The sequence below is a fragment of the Vanessa tameamea genome, chromosome 30 (assembly GCF_037043105.1).
Source record: "Vanessa tameamea isolate UH-Manoa-2023 chromosome 30, ilVanTame1 primary haplotype, whole genome shotgun sequence".
Classification (NCBI taxonomy): domain Eukaryota; kingdom Metazoa; phylum Arthropoda; class Insecta; order Lepidoptera; family Nymphalidae; genus Vanessa; species Vanessa tameamea.
The window spans coordinates 621,272-635,293 of record NC_087338.1 but is presented as its reverse complement, the minus strand read 5'-3'; the positions used below and the strand labels follow the sequence as shown (position 1 = coordinate 635,293).

General features: G+C 35.5%; 2 protein-coding genes across 2 annotated transcripts in view; one reads left to right on the top strand and one right to left on the bottom strand.

Annotated features, from left to right (window-relative positions):
* LOC113391580 (ankyrin repeat domain-containing protein 50) overlaps window positions 1-4,362 on the bottom strand; it is a 60,194-nt gene extending 55,832 nt beyond the window's left edge. The window contains exon 1 of the mRNA XM_064219995.1: window positions 3,858-4,362. The gene's annotated coding sequence lies outside the window, so the exon portion shown is untranslated. The remainder of the gene's footprint in view (window positions 1-3,857) is intronic.
* A 346-nt stretch (window positions 4,363-4,708) lies between these two features.
* LOC113391575 (NADH-ubiquinone oxidoreductase 49 kDa subunit-like) lies at window positions 4,709-12,711 on the top strand. Its single transcript, XM_026627571.2, has 10 exons — window positions 4,709-5,024; window positions 5,598-5,713; window positions 6,363-6,472; window positions 6,858-7,059; window positions 7,758-7,945; window positions 8,288-8,451; window positions 9,946-10,065; window positions 10,885-11,014; window positions 12,092-12,237; window positions 12,401-12,711. Exons 1-10 carry the CDS (start codon window positions 4,930-4,932, stop codon window positions 12,528-12,530), a joined length of 1,401 nt encoding a protein of 466 aa, XP_026483356.1. The 5' UTR covers window positions 4,709-4,929; the 3' UTR covers window positions 12,531-12,711.
* The last annotated feature ends 1,311 nt before the right edge of the window (window positions 12,712-14,022 follow it).

Below are 14,022 nucleotides of genomic sequence, written 5' to 3'. Positions count from 1 at the left end.
TCTTTGACTCTATGCGTTTCTAAACTCTTCATCCGATAATGTTGAAACTGTGGTCAAATTATACGAAAACAAAAAAAAAAAATCTTTGTATTTTTGTTCTTCAATATAAACGTTTCACGTAAAACCTTATTCTCCTTGCGAAATCAGGACGGGTGGCTAGTTAGTATAAATTTATCTGCGTCTCTTATACCAGAAAATATATCGCATAACTCCAATTTTTTTTCCTTGCAATAAGAACAACCAATACAAAAATATGACAACTCCATTATAAAAAAATGACATACTATTTTATACACCAGAATTTTTTCTAGAAATATTTATATACTTACATTATAAAAATATGATAATCTTTAAATTTATATATTGTAGAACAATTATATAATACAAGAAAATTAAATACATGCTTGTCACGTTAATAGTCTAAAATAAAAACGAGTTAAACTGTGAGGCGCTTCTTATATGATAATATACTAACACGTCCAAAATATGCTTAATATTCTGGTACAAGTTGTATATATGTTGGTTAAGTAGTATATTAAGCAATACAAAACATAACGTCCTCATTTATTAGTTAAATTTATAACATCTTAATGTGTTATAAAGTTACAATGAATGTGTCTTAAATCATAATTTTATATGATCCAGAAGTTAATCACACATTTTTGCCAACATGCAATGTTAGAATGGGTGTATAAGTGTTTGCCGACTACATATCCTGTCTTTGAGTGTTTAAAGAGTTCTCACTGGCTTGAAAACTGCACTTACAAGGAAACTATCCCTCACTAACTTACACTCCCTTTGTTCGGGGGTGCAATGAAAATATTTTTCTAAAAGTCTGACGTTTTGTGTGTTGAGGTTGGAGATTTTCACTGAGGATTCAGTTACATAGAGAAATTGGATTCGTTTGCAAGTTTGATGTCATTGGAGGATAAAAAAAGACAAGTTGGTTCAGTGGCTAGCATTTGTAAATTTAAATTTATAACTATATTATATAATTAAAAGCTTAATTTATGTACATAAATCATAGGGGTACAGGAAAGCATGTGGGAAAATCTGCCTGCAGTTTAGCATTATATCTTTATTGGAAGAAACCCACCAGCTTGTATTAGGAGTAGCATAGTGAAATACTTCCTTCCTATCCTCTCAAGACGAGAGACATTTTTAGGGTATAACCTTGCTGGCATTGGAACATATTCCTCTCCAAGCAAATGGGCATTAGCCCAGCAGTGTAACTTTATACTTAAGACTGTTTAGGCAATAGATCCTCTTTATTTCTTTTAATAAATAAGGAATAAATAATAAATAATACTATACAAGATTGAAGGCAAGCCTACAAACAGTAGTTGCATATTCATTCCTTTGACTATTCATTAGTATTTTATCTTTAATTTACACAGAATGAAATATCTTTAATTAAAAATTTCATACCCATACGTTAATTTTTATGATGCTTAAATAGGAACAATGAATGCATAAAGTATAACTTGAATAATTAACCAAAAACTTTCATTTTCCCATTAAAAGTAACATTTAATCTGACTATTTTTTTTTTAATTTTATGAGACCAAAGTACACATGTAACGTAATTTTTTTATCAGTTACTTAATAAAGTATTTGTACACTCTTTTTGTATAAAAAAAATAGTATTCATTAGCACCTGAAATAAATGTTACACCTTAGCCTGTGGCACAGAAGGTAATGTTATAATATATAGTATACCTTAATAAATAAATCAAATCAAACTGATCTACAGATTAGAGCATTCGTAAAAACAAACTCTTCAGTTTTATAATATTAGTATATCTTAACAAATATTATTAATGTTAAAGTGAGTATATTCGTTACTTTTTCACATCCTGACCATTTTCAGGGCAATAGAAAAAGACTTATTCGGTAGTAGAGCTTTGTGCAAGCCGTTCAGGATAGGTGGATAGATACCACCCACTCGTCAGATATTCTACCGCCAAACAGCAATATTTATTATTATTGTGTTTTGGTTTGAAAAATAAGATCACAAGGGACGTAATATCTTAGTTGCCAAGGTTAGTGGCAATGTAAGGAATGGTTAATATTTCTTACAGCACTAAATTCTATGGGTGGTCGTGACGACTAATCATTAGGTTATCTTAGTCCGTCCCACTACTGGTATGAAAAATAAGATTCTATCTAAAATCAGAACTGATGCTAATAAAAATGTTCTTATTATAATTTTATTACAAAACAGTAAATACTTAATTTATTTTTAAGGTTTTTCGTTTTTTTTTTTTCGCCTGTTAATCACAGGCTGTTTGGTATGAGAAACGGCCTACAAATAAAGTGAAGTGTAAATTGTTATCTTGAATTTATCTCTTTTACAATTTTTAAATACTCTAATATAACTGAAACTACTCAAAACAATCGGAAAATTCAAAATAATTTAGTATCCATAACATCCCCGATTTAAATATACAAGAAAAATGTCTACTACAAAGACTTTCCACAATTTACAACTTAGTTATATAAATAGATGTAAAATACAGTTCTGCATAATATTTATACTTAGAAGGTTTCCTTTAATAAGAATAAATCTTTTAAGGGTATTATTATTAACAAGATTTATTTGTTGTCTGTGTTATTTTTCAACATAATTATGGTGTACTGCATAAGTTATATAAAAAAAACAAACAACAACAAAAATATGGTAGACTATTTAAGAACAAGTCGACATATTATAAGGTATATGCACAATCACAGGTGAACTTTCAATTTATAAGTCTTGTAATCTGATTTGAACTCATTTTTTTTTTTCAGGAATTTTGACTCAAGACCTCAGCACCTACAGCATTATAAATTAACTATAAGTCCAATGAAGCAGTCTTAGCAATTACAATCAGATATTGGTAAAACTAAATTAGTTACCTTCTAAATGATAGGATTTGAATTAATTCTGAATGACAGAATTATATGACAAATTATTATTAAATCATATTTATATAAATTCAAATTGTTGGATTCTAGCTGCAAGATTTTGGGTAAATAATACATACATCTCTTATTAAAAACTTATGATGTAGAACAGCTTGAAATCAAATGCAATGTCCTATATTATGTAAAAAAAAAAGATAGCTGTTATTTTTACAAAAATAATTTAGTTATCAAATATAATGAAAATTACACTAAAAAAAACTTCAGCAATTATAAATTTAACAAACAATAAAATACTTAATCACAAGATAAAAATAAGACATTCAAAAATTCAAACCTACATGTCTTGATATATTTCAACGTAAGTCAATTATTGTCTATGCTGAAAGCTCAATAATTCATTGTACAACAACTTTTTTTTGAAGTAAGCGTTATTACAAATTTAAATTTTAATTAGCTTCATAATGAAAAAAAGTGTCATTTGTATTAATGTAATTCATTTTGTAGCATTTAAGTAGTATAAATGTAAGAACTACATTATTTAATTTAAATAACATTATTTTATCCATAATCGAAATAAAGTATTAAGATATACTAGTGATAAACTATTTATTATAAGGAGCTCATTAATATTTAATGTTTTTTTTGTTGTTTATAGTGATTGAACAGTTAATAATTATGTTTATGTTTGTCATTATATATTCGCATTTTATTACTGCACTGGATAATTGATGCTAATTTGGAATGTACCTGCGCCGCGCGAAATTATCATTTGTATCGTAAACAAAAACAATCAAATGAAAACTTTATGGAAGATGACTCATAGCATGTTGAAAGCAGATGTGCGGTTCCGACAGTTTAACGTTGTTAAAAACGTCGTAATTTAAAAAAATATCGTTCTATTACAGATTTCATTCATAATTGTTTCTATTCTAAATATAAAATTCACTTACTTTTTTTTGTAGTGATCAATGCGGCAATGACAAGTGCACGGACGTCAGCGATCGCTCGATTAAAAAAAAAAAGAAATAGACTGCAAAGAATCCCGTGGAACTGCACCAGCGTAATCACATCACATCACACCCACGATTAAACTTAACTTTCACGTCCATTTTGTGCGTTAATAAAATTAATAATATACATTTGTAATCACATGTTAAGACTAATAAGTCCAACTACTGAGTATTAAGTTAATTGTGTAGGATTTTAAACATAAATAAGTTCATTCTAAGCGACGTTTTATATAATGCAGACACCTTGCATCATTCGCAATGAGCAACTTTTTAAGACTGAACTGAAGGAGAGACAGGACAGACTGACAGAATTTATTGAATTGAGATAAAACAGACAGATACATAAAATGTACACTAGCAACAGACGGCAGAAAGCAGAGGATGGAGTTTGAAGAGAAGCTACTGGTGTTGCTAGACTGCGACAATATATATTTACCCATAATGTGTGGCAAAATTACTCGTTAAATATTTCATGAATACCATGATCAATACTTATTTTATAACAAAACATTCGAAATTAATGTTTGATAAAACCGATAAACCATCAAAACTGGAATACAACGTACATACGTTTATATATGTTTTTTCTACATAATTAACTAGTCTGAGGAATAAGTATTTAGAAGACAGCAAATATTTACTTTACGGATTATAAATTTATAAGAAATAAATAAAATAATGAGCTGCGAACGCATCTTGTCACTTTTACCATTTGTCATTACTTGGCAGTTGACTTTTGCATAGTGCATTCTGCATAATGCAGACTGCATCAATGCAGTTTATCGTTTTACGATAATGCAATACACATTGCACTATATTAAAGATCTTGTAACGTGATTTTGGAGTCAACTTAATCATTCACAACTTGAATTACTTCCATCTTTGAAGTTTGAATTGCTTCGTTGCTAATTTTAATAAGATATCTCAAAAACAAAAAGGAAACTATTTAATTATTATAACGTTGAAATTATATAAATAGTTGGATCCGTAACGGAACGCAGTCCTTTTGAAAATGTCGTCCTTGGTGAATGTTTTGCTGCGAAAAAGTGCAAATTTAGGCAATTCAAAAGCCTTATTGGCGAATTTACCGGCTTTATATAATGTGAAGTGAGTGTAATTAATAAAATAATATCACAAAATCTTCTACGATTTGCAGGAAAATAATTTAAACATTATGTAACATTTCATATATCAACTTTAAGTGGTGAAAAATATTATATTATGAACATTTTTCCTGGTTCTTTACGGTAAACTCTAAAGTATGAAACGGTGTTAGCTTTACCTTCAATTAAATCATGTAAAATGTAGGTTTAAAGATAGTTTATAAGAACTAACTTGAATAAAGAATATTTTGATTAAAACATCTAATCATGATGATGTTCTGACTGATTTCAGTCAAACCGGGCATGTCATAGTGACCAACTGTGTACCCAAAAACACAGTTATTTTCTGTATTCACATTCACATGTAAAACCCATGCTTTGTGTACATGCCCAGGCACAGTAAGCCCTGTAAATCTGCAGATTTGAAGCTGAGAATTTCCGTACGCAAAATCCCAATAAATTTAATAAGGCTGTGGCCTGCTTGAAATTTTGATCCAGGGCCTATGAATCTATAGTAAAAAAACTCACGAGGCAGTAATGTACCCACAGTTTTAATAATATAATGTATTTTTATCAGCTCCCAGCGTGAAGCTCACAGATGGATGCCCGACGAAACTTTCGTCAAACAATTCGAAGGAGCTGTCATGTATCCTGAAGGAGTTACAGCTCTTATGAAACACCCGCCTTATAACAGTAAGCTTAATAAATTCAAAAATTATATTTTATTCAAGGGTGACCGAGCTAGTGCAACTACAGTCACTAGAGATGTAACATCTTAACTCCCAAGGTGGTGGCCCATTGGTGATGTACGGAATGATTAATATTTTTTACTCTAATGTCTATGGGCGGTGGTGACCACTTACCATCAGATGAATTCATTTGCCTGTCTGCTTACCTACATCATTAAAAATATAACAGGAAATATACTGATACAATAATGATAAAGAACTAAGTTAATGCTGCATATGTATATATATATATTTTTAGTTAACTATCAGTAATGCTATGTTATGTTATACTTTTTAAGAACTCGATTGTGTCAGACCTCCATAAGAATGCTGATACTTATTGTCAGGTGGTACTGTTGCACATCTGCCTATTATAGTATTAAAAACAAATGTGCGAACTTTGCAAAGCACAATAAATTTAATGATGTACAAATAATATCCTTTTGCGAGGTGCTGTGGACGCATTTTAAGATTCTTAACATTGACATATAGGTAAAAATAAAATTGCTCCAAGGTCGACCCCAAAATTTTGCCACTTTAGGTGCACCCATTCGGCCTATAGGCAGATCTGCAAGTCTGTTCACAAATGTTATCTAAATAGTTATAATTTCCAGGTATTATAACACCAGCCGAAAAGAATGTCCGCAATATGATACTTAACTTTGGACCACAGCATCCCGCTGCTCACGGAGTGCTCCGTCTCGTGATGGAGCTTGAGGGTGAGGTGAATATCACCATATATAAAGATTCAAAGTTATTTATCTGTTTAAATCAGTAGGGCTTTACGCAGAATCATTTGGTTGGATACCCCCCACTTAAATCATAAAAAAATATCAGCTTAATTATGGGCACAGTGAATGTGATGGTACCATGTGGACGGCGTAAGAAGTTATTTGTTCTTTATGGTGGTGACATCGGGATGTTATATATGGATAGAGATCTCCCGGGGCTCCAGTTACTGTGGGGGTCCCTCAAGGAACAATTTTTGGTCCATTTCTCTTCCTCGTTTATATAAATGACCTGCCACATAAAACGGAGGTTGTTTTTTATAAACTTCGCGCGGGTAAAGCCGCAGGTTTAACTAGTAATGATTAAATTTTTTCTTACAGATGGTACGCGGTGCTGACCCGCACATTGGTCTGCTCCACCGCGGCACAGAAAAGCTGATCGAATACAAGACCTACACCCAGGCGTTGCCCTACTTCGACCGGCTCGACTACGTGTCCATGATGTGCAACGAACAGTGCTACAGCTTAGCGGTTGAGAAGCTTCTGAACATTGATATACCCCTGAGAGCGAAGTATATTAGAAGTGAGTACTTTGTTTACTCGGTGACAAATAAATTCAAGAGCTATTTAGTGAAGTTACTTTTAATAAATTGCATATTTTTCTCGGTGATTGGGCTTTGTGCCCGTCTGGGTAGGTACCCCCTACTCATCATATGTTCTAGCGCCAAACGACTTGATTAAGTGTCGTTGGGTTCCGATTTGAGGGGTGAGTGAGCCAGTGTGATAAGCGCAAGGGACATTGTTAAATTATAAGTTATCTATAGCCAACTATGTATAGTCTGTGGTAAATTTCGCGCCTTTTTTCTTTCTTCTTAGCATAACTCTGCTCTGTGACATAATAAAGACTGTTTGTTATAATTAAAACTTTTATTACAAAAAGGCAAATCCACTAAGTACTTTAACAGACATAATATTAGTTCTTAAAGTCTGCGAGTATTGCAACGTAAGGGACGGTTAATGTGTCTAAGGTTGGTGACCTTCCATCATCTGTCGCCAGTCTTAAATGAAACAAAATTAATATAATAATATGTTTAAATATATTACTAGTAAGTACTCTATGACTTTAAATGATCGACATGTTCCATGTGATTTGCTAAGGGCTCCGCTATATCGTGCACTGCTAAGAGTTTATGAGATTATTCAAGATCTCGATTGTCGACCAATGGCATCGCGTCAATTCAAGGTCGAAGTAGTCCGTTCACCTCGTGCGATCGCCCGCAGCGCTGTTCGCCGAAATCACCCGCCTGCTGAACCACATCATGGCGGTCGGCACCCACGCGCTGGACGTGGGCGCGCTGACGCCGTTCTTCTGGCTGTTCGAGGAGCGGGAGAAAATGATGGAGTTCTACGAGAGGGTCAGCGGCGCCAGGATGCACGCGGCGTACATACGACCGGGAGGGGTTTATCTCGTGAGTTGGTCCTGCCTCATATTGGAAATGCCGATGTGATGAATATGTTTGTGTGTTACGCTTTCACGTCTAAACGATCGATCGTTATGAAATCGTATGGAAATAGTTGAATATATGTTATGTAATATATTGTATATTTTTTTATTATTAAGTCGTGTGGCTAAGGTCTTTGCCGGATGCGGCATTGAACTTTTTTTTTATTTGTTTGATGCAAATTTAATATCGATTGAACTATCGTTAAACGTCTTGTCAAAATCAGTTCAGCCGTTACCCGGAACAAACGGACAGGCACACAGAAGTGGCAAAATTATTTACCACTTATTCCAAGTGCGCCCTCCCCAGGACATGCCGCTGGGTCTGATGGACGACATCTACGAGTTCGCGAGCAAGTTCGGCGAGCGGCTCGACGAGGTGGAGGACGTGCTGACCACCAACCGCATCTGGGTGCAGCGCACCAAGGACGTGGGCGTGGTCACCGCGCAGGACGCGCTCAACTACGGGTTCAGGTGCGCCCCGCCGCGACCCCTCCCCGCGGGTGCTCCGCGGGTGAGCGAAGGTCGAGGGCTCGATTATGGTTAAACCACTGAGTTAAGAGTGACCTGACGATAGGTGGTCACCACAGCCCATAAACATTGGCTCCCTAAACAAATTTAACCATTACATGACTTATGTCTATTGTGCCTGTGGTTAAACTGACTCACTGAGTATTGTTGTGTTCTGGTTTGAAAGGTGAGTTAGTGTAACTACAAGCCCAAGGGGCATATCAGTTCCCAAAGTTCGTAGAACATTACTATAATATGTAAAGAATTGGTATATCATGGCAATATCTATACAACGGTGGACTGTACACTCGCTTACTATATTAAGTAGAAATCTCACAACAGACTACCCAATACAACTCTGCGACAATTTTTCAACGACTTCCCGTAACAGTTACAAACATCCTTCAATAATATCCTAATATGTTCAGCATTCAAATCTTTGTGTCTTCCAACTATGCCATATTTATATATCTTTTGGACATATTTCTTGTCTAATAACATACGTGGTCCATTAATATGTTTAATTTGTTCCAACTATGCCATATTTATATATATTTTGGACATATTTCTATCTCTTCTCGTAGCATAGCTCCTTCTTTCCTTTCTTAGGCATTTGTCCAACGAGTTCGCCAACCCGACCCACTTTTCGCAGATGCCGAGTGCGGACCCACCGCCCGTGGGTTACCTAGCCTCCTCACAATTCCTTAACATTCCTACACTGTGGAAAGGATTTGAGATTGGCTACCTGACTGAACACGATAATGCTGTTGCTGGTTAGTTCCCCCGGCACCGTCCTGGTAGTTAACTATTAAATTATCTATGGGGGTGGTGGATGGTACGCTTTACTAAAGTTCAGTTTTAAGTCAATGTTATTATTGTACGAAATGTTTTTATAGCCAATGACACTTGGTACAGTGTAAGGATTCTATTGATACCCCATACGTCGAAATATGTTCGAGCATTTAAGCGTTATGGTGGAATAAACAAGCGCACATACATACATGTATCCTAAAATCATTATAGTCTTTTGTAAGGTCGTGTATTTAGTCCGTAGTCTAGATATTAAACGGATTTAAATGTAGTCCAAATCAATTGTTAAGGAAATTAATGGCGTAAAAAGCTTTCGACATAATTGCTTCTATTGTTCCAATCGTAGGTAGAAAAAAATCAAAACGCATGGAAATTATGAATTTGTTAAAAAACTTGCGTTTTTAATGTTAGCAAAATTGATATCGGAGCTTTGGAAGTGTTATTGAAGTGGTTGTATGTGGTTTAGGCGGTGTGAACGAGCTCTTGTAAACCTTCCCCTCGACGAGGGGGGAGACCGTGATCTAACAGATCATTTACAGGCTGTTGTAAATTCCAAAGAAAATCAGCTCCAAAATATGATCTATGACAAAATTCCGTCCTGTTCAGTAACGGGCGGATACTAATTTATATTTTCTGTAATATCGACAGCGGCGTGATGCTCCGCGGGTCGGGCATCAAGTGGGACCTGCGCAAGAGTCAGCCCTACGACGCCTACCACTTGGTCGACTTCGACGTGCCCATCGGCACTCACGGCGACTGCTACGATCGGTGAGATACTTACGACTGCTCTCTGCCAGAAGACAAGCTAACATTGCACAGGGTTTTGGGTGTGAGGTGGTCCTTGGTTAGATCTTAGCCGATGATTGCGGTCGGACCCAGCATTACTGAATTTTCATGGGTTTAATTTGTGTTTTTAATTCATCTCGTGCGGCGGTGAGGGCAAACATCGTAAGGAAAGCTATGTCTAATTTTCATGATATTAAATATTGGACAACATCACATACATCACTCTGATCCCAATGTAAGTAGCTGAAGCACTTGTGTTATGGAAAATCAGAAGTAACGACGGTACCACAAACACCCAGACCCAAGACAACATAGAAAACTAATGAACTTTTCCTACATCGACTCGGCCGGGAATCGGACTCGGGACCTCGGAGTGGCGTACGCATGGAAACCGGTGTACACACTACTCGACCACGGAGGTCGTCAAAATCAGCCATGTGTTTCCACTAAACCGAATTGGAGCAGCTTGGAATTAGTTCCAAAACTTTTGTCCTCAAAAGGCCTTAGGCCAGCAGTGGGCAATTTTATAGGCTGTGATTTTTAACTTATTAAAATTTACAAGTACATTAAATTAATGACCTTGAAATGGTAGAGAATTAAGACAAGACTCCGCTTACGTGGAAATTAGAAAGACATTTTTTTTTGCTGTCCACAGATAGAAGAAAATGTAATTTTATATAAATTTAAATAGCTTAACAGACTCGCAAGTGTGCCACCAGACGGTGAGTGGTCACTACTGCGCATAGAAATTGATACTAGTAACTAAGTATTGCTGCACGGATAACTTTCGCTACTTAACAGATACTTGATCCGCGTGGAGGAGATGCGCCAGAGTCTGCGTATCATCGAGCAGTGCCTCAACCAGATGCCGCCCGGGGAGGTGAAGACGGACGACGCCAAGCTGACGCCGCCCTCGCGGGAGGAGATGAAGGTGAGGCGCAATACTCGCAGTAATGTTCGTTGCCATCGGTGGCAGGACTTAACTGCCGCGAGCGTAATGTTACGAGGCCGACCCGAATTGCATTTTTATGCACAACCGTTTATTCTACAAAACGTGTTATTTGTACAATTTATTACTCTGTAACCGACTTCTGATATCCCGGTAGCGTACAAGCGCTCAACGCGGCAGGCAAGATCGAACTGCTTTTTAATTTTTTAATAAAATAAAGAAATACAAATATGATGATCTAAGGTTTTTGAAAACAATGGAATATTCCAGTAAAATTGTAATTGCTGACTAAAGAATATGATCATATTATCGTCGGGTGTGACAGTAAGAGGAAGGGAAGCCGGACGCCGGCGCCGTAACGCGTTACGTAACGAAGCGGTTTGCCCTCCCATAAGAAGTTAGCACTTCGAAAAACTATGAAAGTTATCTTTTAATAGTCGGAATATCAGATGTCATCGATTTGGTGACGGGTAACTAAAAAAACTATGAATATCGTCAATGCATTCAAAGTACGATAACATTAGACGCATGAAACATTCGTCGTCTCTCTTTAACTTTACGGTAGCCAGCCTGCGGGAAAGAGACGAAGCGAACGTGAAACTGTTTTAGGTCACGTGACATACAGACCAAAAACTACGAGTCTTGGTTTTAATATAAGCAAACAATGATGTGCTTTTATAACTCAAAATCAGAATATTTATAATATATTTTTACATATATTTTAATTTTTGTCAAAGTATATTTTAAATTCTCAGAGTTCTACCAGCGGGTCGAAAACAACCCCATGTGGGTTAATTTTGTTTATTATTATTTCTTCAGTCGTTACGGTGACTTCGGGGTGAAGTTATCATCACCAGGTGAAACTTCACCGATTTTTCTTATACAAAGTCGGCCCATAATGTAAATTATTACGCAAACTCTGACAACTTCCGCTCTAACTCCAACTGTTCTTGAGAATGATTTAAAATCGCATGGACATCATAAATTAGGGAGGGATGACTACTGGATAGTCCATCTTCGACTATTCGACGTCAAAATAACCCTTTATAATACTTACAGACTTCGATGGAGGCACTGATCCACCACTTCAAGCTGTTCACTCAGGGCTACGCAGTCCCCCCCGGAGCGACATACACCGCCGTGGAGGCGCCCAAAGGAGAGTTCGCAGTGTACCTCGTCTCCGACGGAAGCTCCAAGCCATACCGGTACCCTTTGCTTTTACAAGCTAGTTACTTTACCAACAAGGTAGCCATTAATCATGATCCAAGTGACTTTAGCATTTCTTCCAAATACCTGGCATATCTCAAGGTAGACAAGTCAACCATCATAGCAGTTCCTGATTAATTTAGGTTTTGTTTGTCTTTACAGTTGCAAGATAAAGGCGCCGGGCTTCGCGCATCTCGCGGCGCTCGAAAAGATCGGAAAGAACTCGATGCTGGCGGACATTGTCGCCATTATCGGGACGCTGGACATCGTGTTCGGGGAAATTGATCGATAAACAGACGAATATATATATATTTACCATACGTATATTGGTTTTAAATACCGTTCATGATAAAACTAACGTAATTATTATTATCAAAATTGTGATCCTGTCAGATTAAAACTATAAGTGCAGTTCTTTGGTAGTTTATAAAACTGTATCGAAGTTGGAAAATATGGAATATGTCGCCTCGATGAAATTTGATCAGACAATTATTTTTATGTCGATGGTATTAATAAAAAATAAAATAAAAGAATCTCAGTTTTTAACAAATTCGAATTGATATTTGAGTATATTTACGCTCCCTATTTGTTCCCCTTAGGGGGTGACACTTTGACAAAACCTTAGAACGTCTGTAGTTAGTTTAAGTTATGTTTAGCTTAGATTATTTAATAGGTTTAATATGTAAAAAAAAATGTGATTATTTTATAGAATTAAATTGGACTGTCCGAACAGTATTTCAATGTAATTGAAGCAACAAAAATTGATTCAATAATAGTTTTTTATTATTTAATATCGGTATATTAATGTGAAACTTGCTGTTGAATAAATAATTTGTACATCAAATCTGTATTTACTTACAAAACGACTTCAATTTAACTTAAAACTGTATGATATTAAACATATTCGAACATTGAAGTTTCTTTTATTTAATATTAGTTTTGAGAGCTTACAAGCTCGTCTGAGATATCTTCGCATCAGGTAATCCGACAAACAGTAAAATGTTGAGTGAGTCAGTGTAACTACAGACACAAGGGACGTGATGATGGTTAATATTTCTTACAGTCCTATTGAAGTAATAGTTAGAAAAACAAATCCAGCTGACGATACGTGATGGTACCGTTAGCAATACAAAAAAAACTAAAGCAATATTGACCACTTTTTAAATCGCTCATCCGCCAGCAATCTTGGGAACTACGATGTTAGTATCTTGTCCCTGTAGTTCCATTGGGTTACCAAATCGGAACACAATAGGCTATTTGAAAATGCGAAAAATAAAGTGTCAATTATTGTAATCAGTATATATTATGAGTTTAAAAATGGTTATTTATTAACGATAGTTGAAAATATTAATCAATTTATTCAAAATTCCATAAATAAAAATGTATTTTTTTAAACGTTTGTCGGGCTTATTGGTCGGGCCTATGATGACGTCACTTGCTTGTTAACCTCGTTTGTCTACTGTATGTGGATTATATGTGGCACAAATTACTATACAGGCAAGCGACGTCACCGACCCCATTCCAGCGCCATATTGTCGAAGTAGCGTTTTCGCGCGCTATTTAAATATGGAATTTTTAATTTGATATTTTTCAGCAAATATGTACTAGAATTAAAAAAAAACAACTTTTACTGGGTTAACCTCTACTAAATAGTATAAAATGGATTTTAAAAACCAATCAAATAGCCTATTATACTAATTACTGTTTGTTTGTTTAATTTTTTTTTATTTTGTTTTGGTTATCTGATGAGTGGCTGCTACCTACCCATATAAACTTGCACAGAT